The 25,959-nt window shown below is 56.3% G+C and overlaps 1 protein-coding gene across 1 annotated transcript in view; it reads left to right on the top strand.

Annotated features, from left to right (window-relative positions):
- Window positions 1–25,959, top strand: part of HMX1 (H6 family homeobox 1) — a 46,595-nt gene that overhangs the window by 1,034 nt on the left and 19,602 nt on the right. The window contains exons 2-3 of the mRNA XM_035004367.1: window positions 673–843; window positions 1,567–1,711. Of these exons, the coding sequence (XP_034860258.1) occupies window positions 673–843; window positions 1,567–1,711 (316 nt within the window). The remainder of the gene's footprint in view (window positions 1–672; window positions 844–1,566; window positions 1,712–25,959) is intronic.

Here is a 25,959-nt window from a genome sequence, read left to right as displayed (position 1 = left end):
GACGGTCGCCTGGGCCTCTGCCGACAGCGGCTTCTCAGACCCGCCTGGAGCGCCACCCGGCAGCCCACCCTGCGCAGCGAGAACTGTGGGGAGTCTGGGCGGCTTGGGCTGGTGGACCGGGACCCACTCACGAGACCTTCCGCCGTGACGAGTGCCACGGCCCGGCCCCATCCACGTGTGTCCCGTCCAGTGTGGCGAGGTCCACCTGGGGAACAGGAATGGGCCTGACCCTCTAGGCCAGGGGCCCCCTCCTCTCGCTGCCCCAGGTGCCAGGACGCACGTGGAGAGCCCAGGCACCCTCATCCCTGGCAGGCAGGTCGCGTCTCTGCCGCAGGAGAGCTGGGGCCGGGGTCTGCCCCTCTGTGTCCTGGCGGGCAGGGAGGGGGACAGGGTGAACTGGATTTCTCTACAAAGAGGGAAGAGCCCCCGGGAGGATGAAGGAATGCAGGTTTGAGAACAAACAGGTGTGGGTTCTAAGCCCAGCCCTGTTACTGCCCCGCTGGCTGACCCCAGGCAGGTAAGTAACCTCTCCATCCCCGATGCCCTCAGTGGGAAATGAGGCTAAAAGCATGTGCCCGGGGGGACGGAACCAGGAAGAAAACGGGCCAGTGGCCGGCCAGGTTGGCTGCAACCCTGAGGGTGCCGAGGTTTGCGTCCTGAACCCTCTTGCAGAAAACGGAGCCCGTCCCTCAGAGTCACCAGATGATCCAGGCCTGCCTAGACCCACCTCTGGCCCGAGGCAGACGCAGCTACTCACCAGTCCTCGCCCGTATTCGCTGGATGATGCTTCAGCCTGGAGCCACCGCACTCAGCCCCCAGCAGCGCCTTGAAGGCTCCTTGCCAGTGCCGGCGCTGAGCCCGCCCCAGGCTCTTGCCTCCCTCCACCCAGCCGACCCCGGACACCGGCCCCCGGGGGGACACAGCCCCACCGTGTGTTTTTGCGGCCCGAGGACTGGGTCTGCCACAGGGTCTGGCTGCGGGTCCCCTGCACCGTCAGCCCCCGCGGTGGGGAACTGCGGTCTGGGGAGGCCGCCGCCTCCACGCGTCCCCGGAAAGCTCCTCACCGACCCGGCACACAGCCGGGCTCCCAGCACGTGCAGGGCCGGCAGGAGGAGAGCACAGACTGAGTGCCAGTGTCCTTGCCACCCTCTGCTTGGTTATTCGACTGAGGCCAGCAAGGTGCCTCCCGGCGGTGCCCGCGCCCTAAGCCCCCCGGGCTGAGCGTATGTCACCGCCCAGGCAAAGGGCCCTCCATGGGTGTGGTCAGGTGATGGGTGCAGGTGGGCCCCTGATCATCAGGAGCGGGAGGCTGGAGGCAGAGACGGGAGGCGTGGGGCGGACGCAGAGGTCAGGGGAGGGAGGATGGAGGAGGGGCCGCGAGCCTAGGAACACGGGGCGCCTCCAGAAGCTAGAAAAGGACCAGCAAGAGATCCTCCCCTGAGCCTCCAGGAGGACCCAGCCCTGCCCACGCTGAGATTTTAGGACTCCCCCCTCCAGGCTGTAGGCGGTCACACCTGCGTGGCTTCCAGCCACTGAGTGTGTGGTGATTTGTCACCGTGGCCGCAGGAAGCAAATACGTGGGTCAGCATCTGCTTTCAGTGCGGTGTCCTGCCTCTGGAGCTCACGGCCCGGTCGGTGGTCCAGATCTGTTCTGCTGAGGAGTCACACAACCCTGAGACCGTTGGTTCGAGCAAGGAGGAGCTAGGAACATGTGAGCACCTGCCCCATGCTGGATGCCTGTCGGGCACATGACAGAAGTGTCCTCTCGGCCCCACACGTGAAGCACGGAGCCCTGCTTTACAGGCAGGGAAACTGAGGCTCAGCAGGGCGCGGCAGGGAGTGGTGGAGAGGGCCCAGGGGGTGAGAGCAGGCGTCCTCAGGCCTCCTTGTAGGGGGAGCTGGGGGAGCCTGGAGCCAGGGGCCTTTACAAAGGCTGGAGGCTTGGGGGGCGCAGACCCCAGACAGACCCTCGGGTCCAGGGAGGCATGAGCCCAGTCCCCACCCCGGTTCCTCCAGCCTCTCTGCCCCCTCTCTCCCCTGCATCTGCCCCCGAGTCTCTCCCGTCTCTCTGTCATTCCATCAGAAGGACAGAACATTCCACTCGCAGTCAGACAGGTTGGATGGGCCCAGCTGCCTGCTGATCATCTCCCCACAACCAAGGACCCATGAGGGTCCAGTCCCCAGAGCTACCTCCGGGCCCCAGCTGGGCAGGTGCAGAAGCCCCACGTGGGAGCCACCCAGAAAGGCGCAGGCCCTGCTGGGAGCCACAGTGACCAAGGGCGGATCCCGCCCACGCCAATCTACAAACATTGCTCAGAGGGGTCTGGGGACCTGCTCACGTCCCGCTGCTCAGAGAGAAAAGCAGGCCCATGAATGCGCACCTGCTATGGTCTCTGCAGAGTCGGGCCCAGGGTGAAAATGGGGTTGAACGTGGCCCTAAGGCCACAGGAGCATTGGTGAGTTTGCTGTAGAAAAACTGAGTAAGGAGTGATTTTAGCAAATGGCCCCTGGCTGCAGAGGGGACAGCAGGGAGGCTGCCCCTGAGTGCCTCACTCACAGACATTGTCCTGGGACCCCCTCCCCTTGTGCCAGGCCAGGGCAAGCAGGCACCCTCCCGGCCCCAGAGCCTTAGGCCTCGCAGGGGAGGACGCTGAGCAAAAATTCACACAAACAAATGTGGAACTGCGTCAGGAAGTGGATGAAGGAAGGCTTCCTGGAGGTGGTGAACACTGGGCGGAGATCTGAGGATGTGCAAGACAAGGGGTTAGGGAGAGTCACAAGGAGGACAACACTAAATACTGAAGATGAGAGCTGCAAGCAGGTGGGGCAGCCGGACAGGCGGCCCGTCCCCCTTCTGAGCCGTCCTCCCGATGTTAGGCCACCCGCACACAGCACTTCGATAGGCATGAAATATTTAAAGCAGAAGAGGGAAGGAGCAGAGAAGGAAGGAGGATGAAAGAAAGGGAAGCAGGTGCATTTGGGAAGGAGGCACAGCCCCGAGGCTGCAGCGGCTGGACACGATCGTGGCTTGGAGCCGAGGCTTGGAGGCCTGAGTGCCCGTGGGCATCTGTCCCGAGGTGAGGGGAGAGGTTGCGGTGGGGCTTGGACCTGCCCAGTTCCAGCACGTTCCTTTCAAGCGCGGTGTCAGGCTTGGAACAGAGGGATGTGGGAATTACCAGCAGCCAGCCCCCCAGCGTCCAGGGCGGGGCCGGGCCCCGGCTCCTCACCCCAGCCTCCTTCCAGCATCAGACAAAGAACGAACACGGCGCACCAGAGACACGCGGCAGACCCTCATGCGCTTCAGAGAGCCCACCTGGCCGTGACCCCACCTGAGGACGGAGGCCTCAAACACACGGGCAGCAAACGCAGGTCGGCAGCTCATGTGGGCGCAAGATGGCCCTCCTGCCTGGGGAGTGTCCGCCCGGGGCAGGGCTGTCTCGTCCCAGCCCCACCGGGGCTCCCCTCCCGCAAGAACCGTGCCAGCCCACGGGACACCTTGAGGAGGGGCAGGGGCAGAGATCAACAAGGGCAGGGTCCAGAGGGAGCCATGTGGGGCAGGGGACAGGGGGTGCTCTGCAGCCCCAGAAAGGGGCCTGATCCCAGGACCACCCAGAGTCTCACTTCCGTGGCCCCCACAGCTCCGGGAGTCAGAACCGTGGCCCAAAGGCAAACTCCATGCACCTGTCCCAGACGTGGCCAGCCCCACCAGTCCTGGCACACGCGGCTCTCCCTCAGACATGGATGTGGAAAAAGCAAGTGGCGGTTATAACCGTCCGGGCATTCCGTGCTCTTTCCACAAAGCAGCGGCCATCATCTGTGTGCCATGCGCCCGGACAATCGCCGTGTACGGGAGGCTTGGTGGCCGGCACAAAGCTCCGCCTCCGCATCCTCCCTGCACCACCGGTTCACAGCGCGGCGGCCATGGTCTCGCGCCCACCTCGACTCCTGCCCCGGCCTCTCTCCAGCTGTGTGCTCTCCAGCAAGTGGCACACCCTCTCTGAGCCTCGGTTTCGTTGCCTATCAAGTGCGGGTCGTGACCGCGTGCGCCCTTACAGACTGCACTAAGGACGGCATGAACACACGCACGTAGCATGTTGAACACACACCGAGAGTGGGGCTCACGTAGTGGAAAGACCGTCAGCTGTGAGCAGCTGCTCTACCAGCTACGTCCTCTCCGCCAGGCTCTCTGCACCTCATCGTTCCAGCACCTTCTGGCCGTGACAACAAACATCTCTGTTACTGGTGCAGGACCTAGAGCTCAAAAGTTGACGTGACAGGCACTTACGTGTGTACGATGTTCATGGCAGCGCTCCTCACACGAGCCGAGAGGTGGAAGCAGCCCGAGTGTCCATGGACGGATGGAGGATGAGCCCAGTGTGGCCCATCCACACAATGGCATGTTGGTCAGTCTAAAAGGGAAGGAAATCTTGCCACTTGCCATCACGTGGATGAACCTAGAAGACATTGAGCTCACTGGAATAAGCCAGTCACAGAAAAGACAAATTCTGCCTGATTTCACTTATAGGACATCCCTAGAGTCAAAGTCATAGAGACAGAAAGTAGATGGTGGTCACCAGGGGCTGGGGATAGAAAGAACTCTCCAGATGGATGGTGTGATGGTTTCCCACTTCCTGCCACTCAGTTGTACACTTTTAAGAAGAGTTAAAATGAAAAATTCAACATTATGTGTATTTTGCCATAGTTTTAAGAAGTTTATGTGGTTTTTCAAGGTCACCAGCTCCTGAGCAGCAAAGCCAAGAAGACTCAAACCTAGCCCCCTCCCTTAGGAGAACGCTACTTACCCTTCCCACACCCCACTTGCCCCCACCTTGCTCCCCTGGGCACACTGGCACCCCGAGAGTTGGCCCTGCCTTGGGCTTCTCTGAGCCTCCTATCCCCCTCGCTACAGCAAGACACTCCCCCACTCTCAGGGCCCAGGGGAGGGGAGGCCATCCTGTGGGTTGGATCCTCTAGGCATGGGGACCCCACTGCCATGAGAGAAGAGCTCACCCACCTGGCCAGAGTCGCCCAGAGTAGAACCAGGATCTCTATAGGAGGTGCCTGGGGTAACATCCTCAGCCCTTCTTTCTCTGCCCTGGCACACCTGAGCATACCTGCGCATTCTAGCAAAGCAGCAGGGGAGAGTCCTTCAGGCCCACCTGAAGGTGGCCATGCACCTCTGAGTATGAATGGCTCTCTGAGCAGTATATGCCTCCAGGAAGCAGATCTCAAGGAAGAAGGCACAGAGACAAGAAAATTAAATCTATCCATGGTTAGGCAAAGAAGTAAATTCAAAGATGGCGCTACCACCCAAGGCCTCCATCATTTAAGACATCTCCACATACATAATCTCTGATGATGGAGGAGTGGGCAAGACAGGCGTGGTCTGGCCTCCTGGAGCCCATGGTCCAGCCACAGTCAAGAAAGTAGCCCCCTGGGCGCCTGGGTGGCTCAGTTGGTTAAGCAACTGCCTTCGGCTCAGGTCATGATCCTGGAGTCACAGGATCGAGTCCCGCATCGGACTCCCTGCTCGGCAGGGGGTCTGCTTCTCCCTCTGACCCTCCCCCCTCTCATGCTCTCTCTATCTCATTCTCTCTCTCAAATAAATAAATAAATAAAAATCTTTAAAAAAAAAAGTAGCTCCCTTCCTGCCACCCAAGGACTCCGCTCATAGTGCTGACCACATGTCCCAGCTGGCTTAACCCTCCGAGGCGCCTCCTTCTGTGGTTCTGTTTCCCTGAGTCCTTTGTGATTTTTGATTAATCCACAACACTATTGCTGTATGACACTAGGGTTTGAGGGGCCCAGTTGCCACCTGGTGATGTAAGAAGGCACAGGGTTTTGGTCATCATGATTTTCAAGATAGGTACAAACGAAAGCAGAAATGGAAAATCCTTTCAGAAAATGCTGGTGAAACATGTCTTGAGCATGGATTTCACTTTCTTCTCGACCGCCATTGTTGCAAACCCTCAAACTGTGCCATTTCTGTCTTTCAAAAAGTAAACATGGAGCTGCCATATGACCCAGCAATTCTGCTCCCAGGTATATACCCCAAAGAATTGAAAGCAGGTGTTTGAACAAACACTTGTCCATGAATGTTCATTGCAGCAATATTCACAGTAGCCAAAAGGTGGGCTATGAACCCCTGTGGATGGATGGGTAGAGAGTGATACCAGCAAGATGGCAGAGTAGAAGATACCAGCCTTCATCCTGCCACAGAAACCAATAGTCCGACAGCTATCTGTAAATGGAAGTGTCCCTGTTAGGAACCTAGAGCAACACAGCAAAGAAAAGAATGGAGAATAACCTCACAGAAAGGATCCCTGGGGGACTGGCTCTGCTGAGATGTCATGGAGCTAGGAATAAAGAGGAAGGGTGGGCTATCTGTATCAGCCCCATGGCAGGTGCCAAAAGGAACCAACAACCACCTGTTGCGGACTCCCTGGAGAAGTAAGTATAGGGCCAAATTCAGAATACTCAAATACTGTAAGCGTGGTCTATAAATCACTTAACTCTAATGTAAAAGTTAAGAGACAAGAGTATTAAAAATTGCTGTAGCTATGATAATTCATATAAAAAGATATAAATTGTGACGTAAAAACATGAACTGTATGTGGGAGAACTCAAAGGGTGGAGTTTTTGTTATATTATCAAAGATAAGTTGTTTCCAGCTGAAAATAGACTGTAAAACAGTAAGCTTCAACTACAAGCACAACCTATACTAAATATGCAAAACAGAGAAAGGAGTGCAAAGCATCCCGCTAAGGAAAATCATCAAGTCACAAAACAAGACAGCAAGAGGTGAAGGAAGGAACAAAGGAAGTACAAAACAGCCAGAGAACAACTAACAAGATCACAATGGTAAGTCCTTATGCATCAATTATTATTTTAAATGTAAATGGATTAAATTCTATCAGGAGACATAGAGTGTCTGAATGGGAAAAAAAATAAGACCAAACCACTTGCTGCCTACGAGAATTCACTTCAGTTTTAAGGACATACATACACAGGCTGAAAATGAAGGGATGGGGAAAGAAACTCCATGTAAGTGGAAGCCAAAGTACGCAGGGTGGTTAGACTTACACCAAACAAAGTACATGTTAGTCAAAAACTGTACCAAGAGACAAAGAAGATCATTATGTAATAATAAAGTGATTAATTCATCAAGAGGATTTAACAATTATAAATACATATGCACCCAACATCAGAGCACCTAAATACATTGAGCAAATATTAACAGACCTGAAAGCAGAAATAGACAGCAACATGATATTTTTAGGGTACTTCCAGAACCCTCTTTCAACAATGGATAGGTCATCCAGACAGGAAATCACTAAGTAAAAATTGTGTGTGAACTATATTTTAGACCAAATGGACCTAACAGAGACACGCAGGACATTCTGTCCAACAGCATCAGAATACATGTTTTTCAAGTGCACAAGGGACATTCTCCAGAATAGATCATACATGAGGTCACAAAACAAGGCTTAAGAAATTTAAGAAGACTGGGGCACCTGGGTGGCTCAGTTGGTTAAGTGTCTGCCTTCAGCTCAGGTCATGATCCCAGGGTCCTGGGATTGAGCTCCACATGGGGCTCCCTGCTCAGTGGGGATTCTGCTTCTCCCTCTCTCTGCTACTCCCCCTGCTTGTGCTCTCTCTCTCTATCAAATCAATAAATAAAATCTTTTTAAAAAAGAAAAGAAATTTAAGAAGATTGAAATTATATCAAGTGGTTTTTACAACCACAATGGTGTAAAACTAGGAATCAATAACAGGAGGAAAGCTGTAGATTTCACAAATATGTAGAAATATGTAGAAATTAAACAACATACTCTTGAACATTAATGGGAAAACATCAAAAGGGAAGTAAAAACATTTTAAGACAAACAAAAATGAAAACACAACATACCAAAACATATGGGATGCAGGAAGAGCAGTTCTAAGAGGGAAGTTTATAGCCATAAACATCTACATTTAGAACAAATAAAGATCTCAAATAAACAACCTAACTGTGTACCTCAAAGAGCCAGGAAAATAAAGCACAGACCAAGCCCAAAGTCAGCAGAAGGAAGGAAACAAAGATCAGAACAGAAATAAATGAAATAGAGCCTAGAAAAATAATAGAAAGGACCAACGGAACTAAGAGCTGGTTTTTTAGATGGACTAAACTGACAAAGCTTTAGTTAGACTAATGAAAGAAAAGAAAAAGAGAGAACTCAGGTACATAAAATCAGAAATGAAGAGGACGTGACAACACATGTGCAGAAATACAAAGGACCATAAGACATTATGATAAATGATTAAATGCCATGAAATTGGGTAATCTATAGGAAATGGATGAATTTCTAGGAACATGCAACGTAACAAGACTGAACCATGAAGAAATTGAACATCTGAGCAGACCAATTACTAGTAAAGGGACTGAATCTGCAACCGAAAAACTCGAACAGAGAAAAGCCCACAACAACATGGCTTCCCTGGTGAATTCTACCAAATATTCAAAGAATTAATGTCAATCCTTATCAAACAGTTCCAAAAATTTGAAGAGAAGGAAACACTTTCAAACTCATTTTACAAGGTCAGCATCCCCTTGATACCAAAGGCAGACAAGCCACTACAAGAAAAGAAAATTCCAGGCCAATACCCCTTATGAACATCGATGCAAAATTTCTCAACAAAATTCTAGCAAACCAAATTCAATAGTACATTAAAAGGGTCAGACATCATGATCAAATGGGACTTAGTCTTTAATGTAAGTGTAGCTGCCAGGATGGTTCAACATATGCAGATCCGTGTGACACAAATAAACATATGCAAATAAACATGATGGACCACATTAACAGAATAAAGGATAAAAATCATACAGTCTCTTCAATAAGTGGTATTAGGAAAACTGGATTTCCTCCATGGAGAAGAGTGAAGCTGAACCCGTATGTTACACCACTTACAAAAATTAGCGTGGAATGCATTAAAGACTTCAATATAAGACCTGAAACCATAGAACTCCTAGAAGAAAACATACGCAAAGTTTCCTTGTCATGGGTCTTGGCAGAGATTTCTTGGATATGACCCCAAGAGCACAAGCAACAAAAGTAAAAATCAACAAGTGGGACCACATCAAAGCTTCTGCACAGCAAAGGACATAGTCAACAAGATGAAAGGCAACCTATGGAGTGGGAGAAAACATTTCCAAATCGTATATCTGATATGGGGTTAATATCTAAAATATACAAGGAAGTCAATAGCTCAATAACAAGAACCCCCTCTCCAAATAATCCAATTTAAAAAAAAAAATGGGCAAAGGACCCGCACAGACATTTTTCCAAAGACATGCAGATGGCCAACAGGCACATGGAAAGGTGCTCAACATCACTCATCATCAAGAAAATGCAAATCAAATCCACATGAGATACCACCTCCCACCTGTTAGTATGGCTATTATCCAAAAGACAAGAGACAACAGGTATTGGTGAGGATATGGAGAAAAGGGGCTCTGTTCACTGTTGATTGGAGTGCAAGCTGGTGCTCCCACTGTGGAGAACAGGATGGAGGCTCCTCAGAAAATTAAAAATGAAGCTACCGTGTGATACATCGATCCTAGTTCTGGGCATATTATCTGAAGGGAACGAAATCAATATCTCAAAGATGCTCATTGCAGCATTAACATATGAGCGCAGCCAAGTATGGAGACCAGCCCAGTGTCCGTGGAAGGACGGAGAGACCGTGGTGGGCATGCACAATGGAATGTCGTTCAACCGCGATGAAGGAAATCCTGCATCCTTGACAACACGGATGAATGTGCAGGACATTATGCCAAATGGAATGAGCCAGGCGGAGAAAGACAAATACGGTATAATATTGCATATATGTGAATTCTTCAAGAATTGTCCAAATTATAGAATTCTAGAATCAGAGACTAGAATGGTGCCAGGGGCTGGGGTGGGGGAGGGGAGATGTAGGTCAAAGGATACAGACTTTCAGTTATAAGTTCTGAGGATCCAAGGCACCGCCTGGTGACTATAGCCAATAATACTGTATTTTATACTTGAAATTTGCTAACAGAGCAGATCTTAAGTGTACTCACCCAAAACAAAAGTATAAATGAGGTGATGAACATGTTAATTCAGTGTGGGGATCATTTCAAAATGTATTTGCATGTCAATCATGACATTGTACACTTTATTTTTGTTTACATTGTACACTTTAAACATATACAATGTTGCTTGTCAATTAGACCTCAGTATAGTTGGGGGGAAACAGGAATGTCTACGCAGAATGCAGTATACCCAGAAGCCATGTGTGTGTGCAATAATACGCAGCTATAAAAAGGAATGGGGTACTTCCACATATTGTAGGATTCCATTTATGTGAAATATCCAGAATAGGGGCGCCTGGGTGCCTCAGTCGTTAAGCATTTGCCTTCAGCTCAGGTCATGATCTCAAGGTCCTGGGATCGAGCCCCAAGTTGGGCTCCCTGCTCAGCGGGGAGCCTGCTTCTCCCTAACCCTCTGCCCCTGCCCCCTTCTTGCTCTCTCTCTCTCTGTCAAATAAATAAATGAAAGCTTTTAAAAAATTAAAAAAAAAAAAACAAGAAATATCCAGAATAGACAAATCCAGAGAGATATGAAAGTAGATCCGTGGTTGCCAGGGGCTGGGGAAGGGGTTAGGGATGGGGGGGGGGGTGATAGAGTGAATGGGGCAGGGTCTCCCTCTGTGGTGATGGAAATGTCTGGAAACGTCCAAACTAGAGGGAGGTGCTGGTTGCATGACATTGTGTCTGTGCTAAAACCCCATAGAGTTGTACACTCTACAGTGGTTAATTTTATGTCGTGTACATTTCATCTCCATCAAGACAGCCGCAAGGAGATACCACCTCACCGCAGTCAGAACGGCTAAAATGAACAAATCAGGAAACAACAGATGTTGGCGAGGGTGAGGAGAAAGGGGAACCCTCCTACACTGTTGGTGGGAATGCAAGCTGGTGCAGCCACTCTGGAAAACAGTGTGGAGGTTCCTCAAAAAGTTAAAAATAGAGCTACCCTACGACCCAGCAACTGCACTGCTGGGTGTTTATCCGAAGAATACAAACATAGTGATCCAAAGGGGCACCTGCATCCCAATGTTTATAGCAGCAATCTCCACAATAGCCAAACTATGGAAAGAGCCCAGACGTCCATTGACAGGTGAATGGAAAAAGGTGGTATATATATACCATGGAATATTACTCAGCCATCAAAAGATATGAAATCTTGCCATTTGCAACAATGTGGGTGGAACTAGAGGGTATCATACTGAGCGAAATAAGTCAGAGAAGACAATTACCATATGATTTCACTCATATGTGGAATTTAAGAAACAAAACAGAGGATCATAGAGGAAGGGAGGGGAAAAATAAAACAAAACATAATCAGAGAGGGAGACAAACCATAAGAGACTCTTAATCATAGGAAACAACCTGAGGGTTGCTGGAGGGGAGTGGGGGGATGGGGTAACTGGGTGATGGGCATTAAGGAGGGCACGGGATGTGATGAGCACTGGGTGTTATATGCAACTGATGAATCACTGAACTCTACCTCTGAAACTAATAAAAAAAAAGACAGCAATTGTGCCCCTCTCCTGGCATCTCAGACCCCCTCCTGGCATCTCAGACCCCTCCTGGCATCTCTGACGTCCCCAGGGGCGCTCCTTCTCCCTGGAGAGTGGCCCGGAGTGGGGGTGGTCTGCTATTCTCCATCTCAGCTACCATGTTTCCCATTTGCCTTAAAGTGCTTCATTTCCCCTCAATGTCTGGCTTTGCTGGCCGCAGGGTTGTGCATATTGGAAACACAGGATTTTGCAGCTTCTCCCCCCAAGAGGTGGGGCCCATTTCCCACCCCTGGAAGCTGGGCTGGCCCGTGGCTTTGACTTAGGCTAGCGGACCGGGCACTGCTGGCCCCGGAGGACAGACCAGGACCATGCAGCCCAGAGAAAGGCATGCACAGGGGCCCCGTGTGGGAGGTCCACGGCCCCAGGGTGGGGGAGAGGGGGCCCCCCCGCTGGAGTAAGCAGGGTCAGGGGCCTGATGGGGTGAGGGGGGCGCCAGTGGGTGGTGCAGCAGTGCCCAGCAAGGCACACTGCTCCAGTGGGGGGGGGGCAGCACCGGCCCTCAGAGCCCGGAAGGGTGAGCAGAGGCATCCTCCGTGGGGAGGGGGGCTGGTGTCGGGTGTGCAGAGGGAGCTGAAGTAGGAGGTGGAGAGGCAGGGAGGTTGGTTTCTTTGGGGGGGAATGATTGCTTCAGTAAATATGCCGAGGATAAGAAAACGCAGGGTTCCATGGTCACTGAGGGGACTTACAGATGCAGAGACAGGCAGGAAACAGGAACAATGGAGGGCTGGATTTGTATCAGGATCACAGATGCAAAGTCATGGTTTGGGATATACACAGATATGGATATGCACGTAGATGTGTGTGTGTGTGCGCATGAGATGCATCCACATACCCTCCCCATTCTGGCCACTGAGAAGCCCTGGGACAGAAACACCCCAATCCTGGCTTCTAATTCCCATTCTCCATAAACAGGAACCAGGATCCTGGTTGAAGTGGCTGATCTGGACTGCGTCAGGGAAGAACCTGATGAACCTGGGCCCTCCTGCTGTGTTGGAAAGTAAGGAGGTGCTCCATGCCATGCGGGAGACTCGTCCAATGGACAGGGCCACCACCCTGGAGGAGCCCCCACTGGCCAGTGACGGGATAATCTGTGCATCAAAGTCAGTACCGTTAGTGATCGATTATAACCTATTGAATAAAATAGGAATCTATGGCCCCATACTTCTAAAAATTAAGGAGCCGCTAACTGTAAGCATGATGGAGAACGGGATATTTCCTCCATCTCAATGCCCCTCCCTACAAAATAGTTACTGATTTCCAAGAGGAAAGGAGAACTTTGCAGTGGGGACACCTGGTAGACCCCACCTCAATCAAGTGATCAAAGGTACCATCACCAGGAATGGGACAGATCACAGGTGGGAGCCATGTGGTCAAGGAAGGGGGGACAATACAACATCACTTCTGTGATTTTCCTGCCAAAGATGTAAAACCTCAATCGACTCACGAGGACCATCGCCCATCCCAGTGCAGAGGCTCCAAGGTCGTGGCCTGTAACCAACAGCCAGGGACGGAAGTCACTTTGTAATGTCGCCCATGCATCTTGAGCGGTAGCCTTGCCGAGTGAAAGGGTAAATACATACCCGATTTTGCTGGAAATTCAGCAGCGCATTTTCGGGTGCATCTCCTGAAATTCCTCCAATACTGGGCAGTTGGCGAGGAAACCGACTCTCAAAATAGCTCCTCCATGATTATGCTGCAGTGGGAAATCCTCTCCTGCTCTTGCCTAAAGGCAGCTGGAGCCCCCAGCAAGTGCCCCGGGGAGGCTGGGTCTCTAACCGGCGTCCCTTTGAAGTTATTCTTATACTAGTGCTAGTATAACAGAAATTTACTGTCCTGAGGAGCTGGAGGCCAGGAGTCCAAGGTCAAGGTGTTGGCAGGCAGGGTCCTTCTGAGGCCCTGAGGGGGACCCTGTTCCGCCTCTGCCCTGACTACTGGGGGTCTGCTGGAAATCTGCGGCCCCTTGCATGCTGCTGCATCAGCTCGCTGGGCCCCACCTTCGTCTTCACGAGGCTTTCTCTCTTGTGTGTCTCTGTGTCCCACGTTCCCCTTTTTACAAGGACACCTGTCGTATTGGATCAGTTCGCTCCAGTATGGTCTTCTTTTAACTAACTATACCTGCAAAGACCCTATTTCCCAATAAGTTCACACTGTGAGGGTTGGGGGTGAGGACTTCAATCTATGAATTCTGAGGACACACAATTCAACCCAAGACATTTCCTTCCAGGCCAAAGGGCTCCTTGAACCCTGTGAACAGGGGAACAACTTTCTCCAGCCACCAGTACCAAGAGGCAAAGCCTATTCATAATTTATTGCTGCAGGAAACCACCCTAACTGTGGTGGCATGAGACTGTGGTCATTTACTAGCTCGGGGTTCTGCAGGCTCAGCTGGGCAGTTCTGCCCTAGGTGTCCCCGGGCTCTCTCATGCAGCATGCTCAGCCTGGGGCTGGACGGGGGCTGGACGGTCCAGGATGGCCCAGGACAGCCTCCCCTGCAGGGGGAGCATGATACTCAAAGTGGCTGCACCTCGGTCTCTGTGGGGCTTCTCACCTGCTGGAGGGCTAGCTGGGGCTCCCTCATGTGTCGGCCAAAAGGCCCCAGCAGAAGGGGCAAGACCTCAGAGCTCCTGCAAGGTCTTCACGCCCTTTCTGTGAGTCCAAGCCAGTGCCCAGGCCAGATTCAAGAGAACAGTTCCTCCTCCAGATGGGGAGAGGCAGGCCGGCTCTGGAAGAGAAGCGTTTGCCAAGGTGGCAGGACGTGGTGGGCTAATGCTTTCCGATTGTGTGGCACAGGGCCTGTACCCGAGTTCCAGCCAGGGGTCCTCCTGTGGTTGAGGTGGCTGCACTGTGTGTGACAGGGGGCCTGCGCTCCGCACAAGGCCCACCCAAGCTCCCACTGCACCACCAGCCCCGGTCTGCACCCCCAGCCCATCTGCACCCCCAGCCAGGGCCAGCACCCCCAGCCCGTCTGCACCCCCAGCTCCAGTCTGCACCCCCAGCCCCTGTATGCACCCCCAGCCCGTCTGCACCCCAGCTCCAGTCTGCACCCCCAGCCCCCATCTGCACCCCCAGCTCCCATCTGCACCCCCAGCCCTGGTCTGCACCCCCAGCCCCTGTCTGCACCCCCAGCCCATCTGCACCCCAGCTCCAGTCTGCACCCCCAGCCCCTGTCTGCACCCCCAGTCAGGGCCAGCACGCACTCTGCTCTCAGGGCTGCAGGACTGTTGTGGGGTTACATAGATGCTACCTGTGGGTCCCCTTGCCCTGCCAGGGCCTGGCAGCAACAAGCCCTTCTTTCTGCCTTTCATCTGCAAGGACTGGGTCCCAGCTGGCCCGGGCCAGCCCACCAGGAACAGAGCCCCGTCGCCCGCTCCCACGGGTTGCTCTGACCCCAAGCTCTCTTCTCGGATGACACCTCAATGCCCTTCTCTAATTTGTAAAGCAAACTCCGGGGAGGGTGGGGAGGAGGGGTGCGGATAAGGACTCTTCACGGGCCGCTGGGTCCTCTCTGCTCCGTTCAGGATGGATTAGGTAGCCATCCATCAGCAGCCTCCGCCAGGGGCCTGAAGGAAAGAAAGCTGGGGAGCTGGGCAGGGAGCCCGCCCCTCCCTCAGACCCTCGCAGCCCCTGCTGGGAGGTCACTGGGCGGGGCGGGGACCCCGGGCTGGCTCCGGGCCAGCCCAGCCTCCGCAGGCACCGCCCCTGCCTGGCCTCTCGGCTCTGGGACTGGGCTCCGCTCCCCACTGATCCCGAAGCCCTGGGAGGCCTGGGATTTCTCTCTCTGGAGCCATTAGTTTCTGAATGGCCATGAGGTCCCCTGGGAGGCGAGGCCTCTCCCGAGCAGCCTCAGGGGCGGGAGGGGCTCTTAGTGCCGAAGTGGCTGCAGACCAGCCTTTTGGAGTTGAGACAGGAACAAGCTTCGGGGTCTGACACCTGCCCTCAGGTGTGAGAAAGAGCGGTCAGGCTCCTTAGCCCAGCCCTGCCTCCCTCCCCCCTTCTCGGGCCCAGGCTCCCACGGAGCGTGTCCTCGAGCCCGGGATGGTCGGAGCCTCAGGCACAGGGAGGCAGGGAGCCATGGGGGCGCCACCTGTTGGGCACCCCCTAAGCTCACGTAATCCTCCTAACAACCAGGAGGGCGGGAAAAGGAGCAGAAGCCCGGAGAAGCTGAATGCTTGCAGTCCCGGAGGTGGTGGGAGGGGAGTGGACCCCAGGCCACGGCTTCTCTCTGAGGCAGCCACGGCCACGGTTGCCTGTGATGCCGTCCGAGCTTGCACTCCAAACGGCCACGCGGCCTCACGGGCTCCTGGTTCCCTGGTGCCCGCTCGCAGCGGCTGGGGGCCGGGCCAGAGACCGGGCTCAGTGCTCAGTTAGGTGGAGGGTGAGCCACTGCTTGAGTGGGTGGACGGGTGACTGAATGGGTCCACCACAGGGGCAAGGTTCTGAAGAAGAAGGATGGGCGTGGCTAAGGGTAGTGGGAAGGAGGGGAGCCTTCAGGGCAGACGGGACTTCTGAGCTGGGTCTCAAGGACAACAGCCTCGTGCATTGGTCCCTTTGTGCTCCTGTGGGGCTCCCGTGACCCTAAAAGAGATAGGTCCGTGTCCTAACCCCCGGGGACCTGTGAATGTGACCTCATTGGAAAAAGGGTCTTTGCAGGCGCGATTATGTTGGCAATCTCCACATAAGGTCGTCCAAGAGTAAGGTGGGCCCTGTTCCCAGTGGCTGGTGTCCTTGTGCGAGTAAAAAAGACAACTCGACAAAAAGGCACACAGGGCATGGGGGGCACGTGAAGACGGAGTGGGTGGCGCGTGAACTCGGAGTAGGGGGTGCGTGAAGAGGGAGTAGGGGGCACGTGAAGAGGGAGGAGGGGATGTGCCCAGGAGCCCCAGAAGCCCCTGGAGCTGGAAGTCAGGGAAGGATCCTGCCACCCCCTGACCTGGGACTCCAGGCCTCCAGGCTGGGAGAAGGTGCCCAGTCTGTGGTAATCTGTGACAAAGCCCCCACGACCCCGAGAGCCCTGCGCCCTGCCAACGGTGGGCGCGCCAGGTGCTGGGGCACAAAGGGGAGTGCGGTCCCAACGGGAGCAGCTCAGGTGTGAGGGAAGCTTCCAGGGGGTGTCCAGGTGAGATGCTGCATGCAGAGGAAGCCACCTACGGGGAGGATGAAGGGATGCAAGCACGTGCGGAGCGGGAAGTGGGGTGTGGGTGTGTGCTGGCCACAGAGGGCCAGCCGGGCGGAGCCCAGGTCACTCCGTGGGAACTGTTACAGCAGAGTGCCACGGACCCGGGGTGGGGGGGCCTGGCCCATCAGGGTGTGCTGACCCAGAGAGCCCGCTCACACAGGGCCTGGGGGCTCTTCTCAGGAGGACACTAATCCCCTTGTGGGGGCTCCCCCCTCAGGACCGCATCACCTCCCAAAGACCCCGCCTCCTGATACCCTCCCACTGGGGGCTAGGCTTCAACACAGGAATTTGGGAGACACACACTTTGTACAGCCCCTCTAAGTTATTGGTGCCTTGCTGCCCCCCAAGGCCTGCTCTGCGACCCTTGGTTCCTAGGAATGTGACAGACACTCATTGTCCCTCAGCCCTGAACCCCCCCCCCCTTCTGCAATCAGCTTCAGGACGCTGGCGTCTGTGTCCCCTTCCCCTGGCCAGCTGGATCCCCATCAGGCTCTGCCCCCAGGGGTGCTGGGGAGTGGCGGGTGGGGGGGGAGGAGGAGCGTCCTGCCTCTCCCTGCCTGCTCCCCCCACCTTGCCACGGTTCCTCACCCCAGTGAGCAGGCAATTCTTTCACCTGCAACCCATGAGCTCCGTTTTGGTCTCCTCCCTCCCCCGGGGGCAGTCACCTGGCCCCTTAGACACCAGTGTGGCCACACCCCCTCCAGGTCTGGGTCCTCCTCTGGCTGCTGAGTTTAAACCCCTCCCTCCTCTTTGGGTCTTTGTCTAAGCCCCAGGGGTGCAGCTGCTTCCTGCCTTGGCTATCTCCTGACCTCCTAGGGTCTCTGCCTTTCCAGGTCTCTGATGCCTGGTTAACTGTTCTTCCCAGGGAGTTCTCCCCCTGAAAACCACTGGTGTGTCTGCCCCAGGGGCCCCTGCCTGAGGGAAGTGATGAGGGCAGGGCGTCTCTGTGGCCCAGAGTTTGGGAAGGCCCTCTCCTCAGGGGGTTTCCAGTCCGAGGTCTGGGGGAAGGGACACCTGGGGAGTCACAGGATCCTTTTCCCAGGGAGCCGAGCAGGACTTTCGCGTCTCGGGAGACTCAGGTCGTCAGGGGGCCACTCGGACCCCGAGTTGGAGGCCGTGGGATAGGTCAGCTCCGAATATTCGTCCTGGAGCCTGCCAGGTGTTTGCTGCCCCGCTGGCCCCTAACCTCCAGGTTCCCTGCACGGCCCGTCCCTGGGGTGCTGGGGGCTCTGTCCGAGGGCCGCGCAAGCTGAGGGCCACCGCAGGGGCGGTGCCTCTGAGCCCAGGGCAGGGGGACGAGGTCTGGCTGCGGGCAGACTGGTCTCCCCTTCCCCTCGTCTCTGAGCAAGAGTGGACAGGACGAGATTTCCAGGTGCTTTCGGCAAGAGGCAATTGCTTCTGTCAGCTGGTGAGCTTCGAGCTTCGGAAAAGCTGGGTGCGCCCACACTTGTCCCTGCTGCAGAACCCCCTGAAGACAGGCTCTCCATCAGCCCCAGACAAGTGCCTGGTGGCCCCAGCAGAGCCAGGCCCCTTCCAGCCGAGACCGGCAACACTCATCACTGGCTTAGTGAGTAAAATCCAAGCAGAGACGGGACCTGGGTCAGCAGGCAGGGGTTCACCTGTCACCCTCAGAAACCGAGCCGTTAGACTCTAGGTTTCAAGGGCCCGTGATGAGAAAAATGCCAGCAGTTCTCAAGGGGTCTGTTCTACCTGCTCCTCACAATTCCGTGGCTCTGGAGGTGGGGGAAGCACATCTTTTTTAAAATATAAAAAAATGATAAACAGTACCCAGATGTCTGTTTCCTCCAAAAAAAAAAAAATAACATATGAAAATATAATCACTCTGAGCAAACTCGATCTTTATGCAGGGAACGGGCTTTACCTCCATCAAAAGATACTTTCTCTGAAATATCATTAACACATTTCCAGACAGGAAAAATTTACTGTTGTTAGCCTTAGACAAATATTATGCTAATCTCAAATCGAGAGCCAAAAATATGCTCCGACAACAATATGGGAGCTATTTTTTTTTCGGGGTCTCCACACGTTTGATCAACAGATGCAAACCAAAGTGCCTTTAGCTCCTAAGGGGTGATGGAAAGTGCCAGAATCTAATTAAAACCACAGGTTGGGATGATGTGGGTTGGGGAGAATGTCCTCCTTCTGGCTCCCTACTGTCCACCTGCCTGCCTCCAGCGGCCCCAGCCACCTTCTCACTGTCTATTCCTCGGGAGACCTAACGCCACGTCCACTCTGGTCATCCCGGTCCCCAGCTCGCCAGACACACTTCCTCTTCCTTATTTTTGCTCACCTCTCCCTTCCTGCTTGAGAGGCTGTTCGCGCAGCCCCTTGGCCAGCCTACCCTGAAAACAGCTGCCCCTTGCCTGGCCCTGTGCTGGGGGGTGGGCAGGTGCGTGGGGGGTAGGGGGGGGACACAGATCTGAGGGGCAAAGACCAGGAGGGGATGGAGCAGGGGAGGCTGACTTGGCCCAAGGGAGCGGAGAGTCTCCCTGCACAGAGGGCCGGGCAGGCTCTCAGTGATGTTGAGAGGTATTTCCAACAATGAGCTGGCTCTCTAGGGTGGTGAGCAGGGCAGGCGCGGCAGAGATGGCCCCAAGGGCAGGGACACAGAGGTGTGGGTCAGCGGAGGCCACGGCGGACTTGCAGGGAGGGATTTGCAGAAGGAGCTGAAGACAGGAGGGCCTGGTGGGGAGCGTTTGGTGCCAGGTTAAGGAACCCATTTGCTGGGTGACCTTGGGAAAATCACTTCACCTCTCTAAGAGCTTGGCTCTGCTTCTCTTAAATGAAGACCGTGAGTCGCCCCACAGGCCAACCGAGGTGTGATCTGAGGGCCGAGACTTACACGAAGGCAGGGCCCTGCTTGCTCGCTCGCTGCCTTTCCAGAAACCAGAGGATGATTGGCACACCCCAGGCACGCAGTCAAGATTCTTGGAAGGGGGGAGGAGGAGGGAGGACACGTGTGCTGCTTTTTGCTGGGAATATGGAGCTATTTGAAAATTGTTGCCGAAGATTCCAAGCCCTTCTGGGTGAACGATCCCAAAAACTGCTCAGTTGAAAAAAACCAGACTCCTTAGTTGGGGGGGGTAGGCTTTTAAACCCCTCCAGGTTTCCCTGGTAACATCCATTTGTGCGCAGAATGGGAAGTGATCTCATGGAGGACCCAGGGATTCTGGAGACATCTTCCTAAGTGGAGACCCCCCGGAGAAGGGTTAACAGCTCTGCCAAGTTCTCTTTAAATCGGTCCTGTCCCGTCTGCCTTCCTCAGGACGTGCCTGTGCTTTTCGGCGAATTGAACTGGGCCTCTGGGCCTCGTTGATTTGTTTTTCCCGGACTTATTTCCATTTAAATCAGCTGCCCTTCAGAGCCCCTAGTCTTGCATAATGCAGGAGCTCTTGAAGTGAAATCAATCGGAGCTCGAAGGAAATGGATTTGTATTCGCATCTTCTGGGGCGGGCTTTCTGCCCAGCACCTTCGAGCTCTCTCGGGGTGTTCAAGCCCTGATTGTGCGAGTGTGCATGTGCACCCATGTGCAGAGGCTGGGCGCCAGAAGACAGTCGGTGTCCCGATTCAAATCCATTGTTTCCTGCTGCTGTGTGGCCTTAGTGAGTTCCCTAACCTCTCTGTGCCTCCATTTCCTTATCAGTGATCAAACAAGGAGGGTGACCCTTTATTGCACCTGGTTGTTGAGAGAACACAGCAGGTTTGCAGAAGCATCCACCTCCGCCCCCCACCCCATCCCACCTCCCTGTGTGGAGTGGGGAAAGGACACGCTTATCTTGGGCGTCATCCCACGGGTCCCCAAGACTTTCCAAAGCCAGGTGCGAGGTCAGGGACAGGGTCCTGTATTGGTGCGGCTCAGGCTGGGTCCAGTCTGGGGCCTGGCTTCTTGTCCCATCAACCCTGCTGCAGCCCAGCTGGAGGCCAGGGAAGCGGAGACAGGGTCTGGTCGCCAGTGGGGACTCAGCTTTTTTGGGAGGCTCCTGGAGACTGGGAGGGGGCATCGGGCTGGACCTTGGACTCTAGGACCCAGGAAGCCTGAGCTGGGAAAGCCCCCAGGCCCTGTGGTGCTGACACCCACCCACCAAAGCCCCCTAAGCTCCTGGAACCACCAGGAACCCAAAACCCTCTCCAGCGCCCACATCCATCAGGGAGGTGTGGGGTATGGAAGTGTCATGAAGGTTCACCCCAGACATATGTCCTTTCCCTGGAGGAGACTCAGAAAATATGTCCAGGTTAACGTCTGCTTCATCCTGTGGCTCTGGCATCCCCTGCTCCCACCCACGTTGGAGAGACAAACTGACAGTCCCACCCAACTACCCCTTTACAGATAGGGAAACGGAGGCCTGAAGGGGCCATCTTACCCCAGTTTCTCCTGCGGTGCTGGGGTTGGGTCCCTTCCCTGCCTGTGTGCAGCTTGGTCCCCAGACCGGAGAAGAGAAGTCCCCCCGAGGGCGGGAGCGGGAACAGCGCGCTCTGGGGGCCTGGGGACAGGTGGGGGTGGGGCACGGGTAGGGCAGGGGCAGGGCGGGGCAGGGCGGGGCAGGGCGGGGCAAGCAGAGGACCTTCAGGCCTCTGCCACCTTCAGGCTTTCTCCCGCTTCGAAGCAGGCCCTCCGCGGAGAGAAGGAACCCATCACCTGCCGGGGCGGGTAGAGGGGCCTGGCTGAGGGTGTCCGCAGAGGCTGCCTGGGTGTGTCCGGCTTCCCGAGCTCTGCGGGGTCCCTGGGTCCCTGGGTCCACGAGGTCAGGCCCCAGCACAATCAGCGCCCAGCATCAGCGGGAGGTCAGGGGCGTCATCCAGCTCCTCTGTGCCTCCCTTCCTGGCCCCCGAATGACCGAATGACTGCAAGCCTGATCTTGAGACTGCCACAGGGGCAAGTCCACGTGAGGTTCGAAGAGCGGGGCTGCCCTGGGAGTGCGTGCTTCCCGTGCCCCGGCCCTCCCACCACACCACGTACAGGCTGCATTATTTCCCTCCCTGTCCAGAGCCGCTAACTCCTAGCCCAGTGGAGACGCACCCAGAAACGCACAGTGTGGTGGACTGGTCCGAAAGTTTGTGTAACCCTAGGGCTCCCATTTGAAAAATAGAGGAACTTAGAGCAATGTTTTTGTTCTTTTAAAGAACAGAGCATATGTGCTGGTGAACCGCTGGCTTCGCCTCCCCAGGGCCTGGGAAGGGGCCTGGCTTCGCCTCCCCAGGGCCTGGGAAGGGGCCTGGCTTCGCCTCCCCAGGGCCTGGGAAGGGGCCGTAGCCAAGGACAGTCCTTGGAACTTAGCCTCGCCCCCGCCCGCTTGTTCACAGTGAATCTGCCTTTGAATCTGGCTTGCCAGACCCCTCCCCTCCTGAGGCACCTTCTGCAGCCCAGGGGCCCACAGGTCTCGGTGCAGGCAGCCTGGGCCTGGAGCTGCCCGATGCTTACAGCTCTGGGCCCCCAGCCTTACCCAGGAGCCCACCTCTTGTGCATCCTGGGTTCTCCCTTAAGCCCACGCTTCCTAGCCTGTCCTGAGCTGCACCACCACTTCTGGGAAGGGTGACCCAGGCTTAGCCCTGGCTGAGAGAGACCCAGCGGTAGCTTGGCAGGGGACACATGTCCATGGGTGGCCTCCCAGCCGAAGGGACTTTGGGGAGACAGATGGGGGGTGGAGGGGCTTGGGGGGAGGCTCGCCACACGCAGGTGACTGGGAGGCTCTGCAGGTGCCCCACGTCCCTGCCATCCCTGTTGTTGGCCCAGCAGCTCCTCCTCTAGGGTCTCCAATGTGGTCGAAGAAAGCAGCCCACAGGCCACCTGGGGGGACTGTCTTGCAGGGACTGACCTTCTGCCTTGCAGAGGGCCCAGGATGGAGGATGGCGGAGCGATTGGTGCAGGGTGGGGGGGGGGGGGAGGCTTGGGAGAGGCCCCGGTGGGGCTTGGGCTGGAGGGAGGGCTGGTTTCTGGAGCTTATGGGGACCCGTGCACAGGGCTCTGCTTCGTGCAGAAGGGCCCTTCTTCCCTGTCACCACCTGGAAAGTCCTGATGCTTATTCATTTGCATTTGCATTTTTCGACAGAATTATGTAACCACAGCAGCCTGGGGAGGAGGGAGCCTCAGTTCCCAGGGAGATGCCAAGCCGGACAGGTTGCCTGGGACCTGGGGCACAGCTAGGCCTCCCACCCGGTGCCTGTGTCTCCGTCAGACGGCGGCGGAGGGACGGTCTGGGTCATGCATGGCCCCACCTCCACCCCACAGGCAGCCCCTGGCGGGGTGTGGGGTCAAGGCTGGGCGGGAAGGTTAAACAAGCAGACAGCGACAGGGTGGGGCTGTGTGGGGAGAGTTGCTGCCTTCCCAGCTCCTGACGAGTTGGTGGCCCTGCTGGGGGAGGGGAGGTCATCCGCCAGAGCAGAAGGCCACCTGGAGGCCGAGGGTTGGCCGCCTGCCCCATGGGGCCCAGGGGTGATGAGCGCAGAGTGGGGAGCGCAGAGCAGTGGGAGTGCAGGGCCCGGGCTGGCCTGGGTAAGACTGGGAAGACCCCGGCCGGGCCGGGAGGGTGGAGGTGGCAGCCTGGGGAATCCAGGCGGGGTGGCAGGGGACAAAGTCCCGAGGGTCCAGCGCTGCCTCGGCGGGAAACGGTGACCTCGTTTGGGGGATTTCAAACCCCAGGGAGAAGCAAGAGCCCTGAGTGCTGAGTTAATGGCCACGACAGGAGCACGACCCTAGGGCAGAGGCAGGGCAGGGCGGTGGGGGGGCGGGGGCGGTTAGGCTCCGTCTTTGTTCTCGCTGCTGACGCGATCGTCCCATGACAGGGAGGGTGTCCACCGCAGGTGGCTGGCAGCGTGCTGGTCAGCACTGGCTCAGCGGGGTCAGGGTTGCCCGGGGCACAGAGCCAGAGCTGGTGGGCACCACGGCCCCGGGGCTCCCCACTACCTGGGCTTGGGGGTGGCCTGGGCTGTGCCAGCCTGCCGAGCTCCGGTTCTGCCCGGGGCCTGGGCTGCGGTCTCAGGCGACACACTCTGCCCCACTTTAAAGACAGCATTGCTCCCTGAGGTCCCCTGCACTCACAGCCTTGCCTCCCCTCTGCTAAGGCTCTGTTTCTCTGTCTGGGACATGGACGCCCAGGGCAGCTCCCAGCAGTGTGGCAAGGAGGACTCAGGGTGGCCACGGGGCGGGCGGGCAGAGGAAAGGGGCGAGATCGCTAATGCGGGGAGCCACGCCAGTGCCCCGGCCCCGCACTCCAGCAAAGGCCCAGGACGTGGTGGGAGCCCCCATTCCTGCGACAGGAAGGGCCGGAATCCCGCTCTCAAGGCCTGCAGAAGACTGAGTTGTGGGCTCAAGCTCCGGGCAGCGAGTGTGTCCCTGGAGGACACCAGTCGTCCAGGGCTGGGGGGGAAGGGCGGGCACCGGGGGCGCGGGACCCCGAGACCAGCCACCTCCACCCACAGCTGTGCGGGGCCCTGGAGAGCAGCTTCGGAGGCCCAGAGCGGCCGGGAAGGGGGCGGTGGTGAGAATCCAGGAGCTGGTGCGGGAGTCAGCCCTGTTCAGGTCGTTTCCCAGGGCAGTTTCTCCCTAAATGCTTAACACTCATCGTGCACCTGGACACCCAGCCGCGCCTGGCCCCACTCACTGGTCCTGGGCCCTCCCTTCCCACTTTGTGCCGGGTGGGGGGCGGCGCTGGGGGCTTCAACGGACCGACCCTAGGTCCCACCCCGGGTGAAAGGCCTCAGACAGGTTCTGGGTGCCTGGGGAACTTGGCACCACCGTGCGTGCCCACAGCGCGAGGTCATGGGCCTGCATCCCTGCAGATGCGTCCGGTCAGCAAACTGCCAGGCGCCCCAGGCTCCCCTCTGCTAACAGAATCGGAGGAGGTGTTTTCTGGAGCGAGGTGGGGACCTGTAGGGTTGAGGGCAATTCGCGGCCACCAGTCCCAAGCCACCTGCTGTCCCAGCAGCATGGGGAGTGGGTGTGCGGCCATGGGTGTCCTCCCTGGAGAGAGCAAACCAAGGAAAGAAACCCAGATACCGCGGGCGAGGCGCCTGATCCCGCTTAAGATGTGGGCGAATGCTGCAGGCTGGACAGGTGGAGGGTCTCTGGCAGAAGACCCCTGTGGATTTGCACTCTGAAGGTTAGTCCCTGATGCCGAGTGTCCCCTCCCACCATCCCCACCCCCACTCCATGTTCTCCAGGGTCCCTCTGTTTCCCACTAAGGATACTGGTGGCGTTAAAACAGGTGGCCGCCCACTGGGATTCACTCCTAAAGTCTGCAAAGATTTTCTGATCATCTTCCTTGTGCCCAACAAGGTTCTAGACCCTGAGGATAGGCAGGGAACTAAAGTGGGGCTGCCCCTGGGAGCTTTGGGGTTGGGGCGGGCGGGCAGTAAGCAGGTGAGTGCCTGCACGCTGCCGGGTGTGCGGGGTGTGAGGTCGGGAAGGTGTCTGGGAGGGAGGGGGGAGGCATTTGAGCTGGGCCGCAGAGACAGGAAGATCCCTCATGCCATGCTGGGGGTCGGGCAGAGACCTAGGCAGTGGAGTAGAGGAGGGACAGGATTTGGTGTCCGCGTGCCCAGGTGGTGGGGAAGGAACAGGCCGGGGTGAATGCCAGGCTCTAGGAGGCAGGTCGAGAGGCTGATAGCGAGAGGCAGGTGCAGCAGGGGCCCCCCACGCAGCCCAGGCCCTACCGCTGACCACAGCCTCCCCTAGGTCAGTGCAGGCATGGGGCGGTGGGTAACCGGGCTCCTGCAGCAGCCCTGTGAGGTCAGGATCCTTGTCCCCATTCTCTAGATAAGGAAACAGGTTCCAGTTGCTTAGCAAAACAACGTTAAACACAGTAGAAGGAGGTGCGCCTGATTTGGGGTCCCCTACTGAGGTCAAACCATTCGAGACACACCTCACAATCCAGCGGACAGCTGACACTGGGGACACTGAACCCCACGGAGGTCAGGTTCCGCCCAAAGGTCTAGCAAATTCAAAGCGGAGCAAGCTTGAGACTGCAGGGCTGTGCTGGGTGCCTGGGGAAAGGGAGGGGTGAGGTCCCAGAGGAGCCCACCTCTGCTGCAGGGCTGGGGACAAGCTCCGGTGGGAGGTGGTGGCGGTGGACAGCACTCCCACCCCTTGCCGCACGCCCTGGGCTGGGGGAGCCTGCAGT

This window comes from Mirounga leonina, unplaced genomic scaffold (assembly GCF_011800145.1).
Source record: "Mirounga leonina isolate KUSES-001 unplaced genomic scaffold, KU_Mleo_1.0 Mir_129, whole genome shotgun sequence".
Taxonomy (NCBI): Eukaryota; Metazoa; Chordata; class Mammalia; order Carnivora; family Phocidae; genus Mirounga; species Mirounga leonina.
This window is presented reverse-complemented; position numbering and strand designations above follow the sequence as displayed.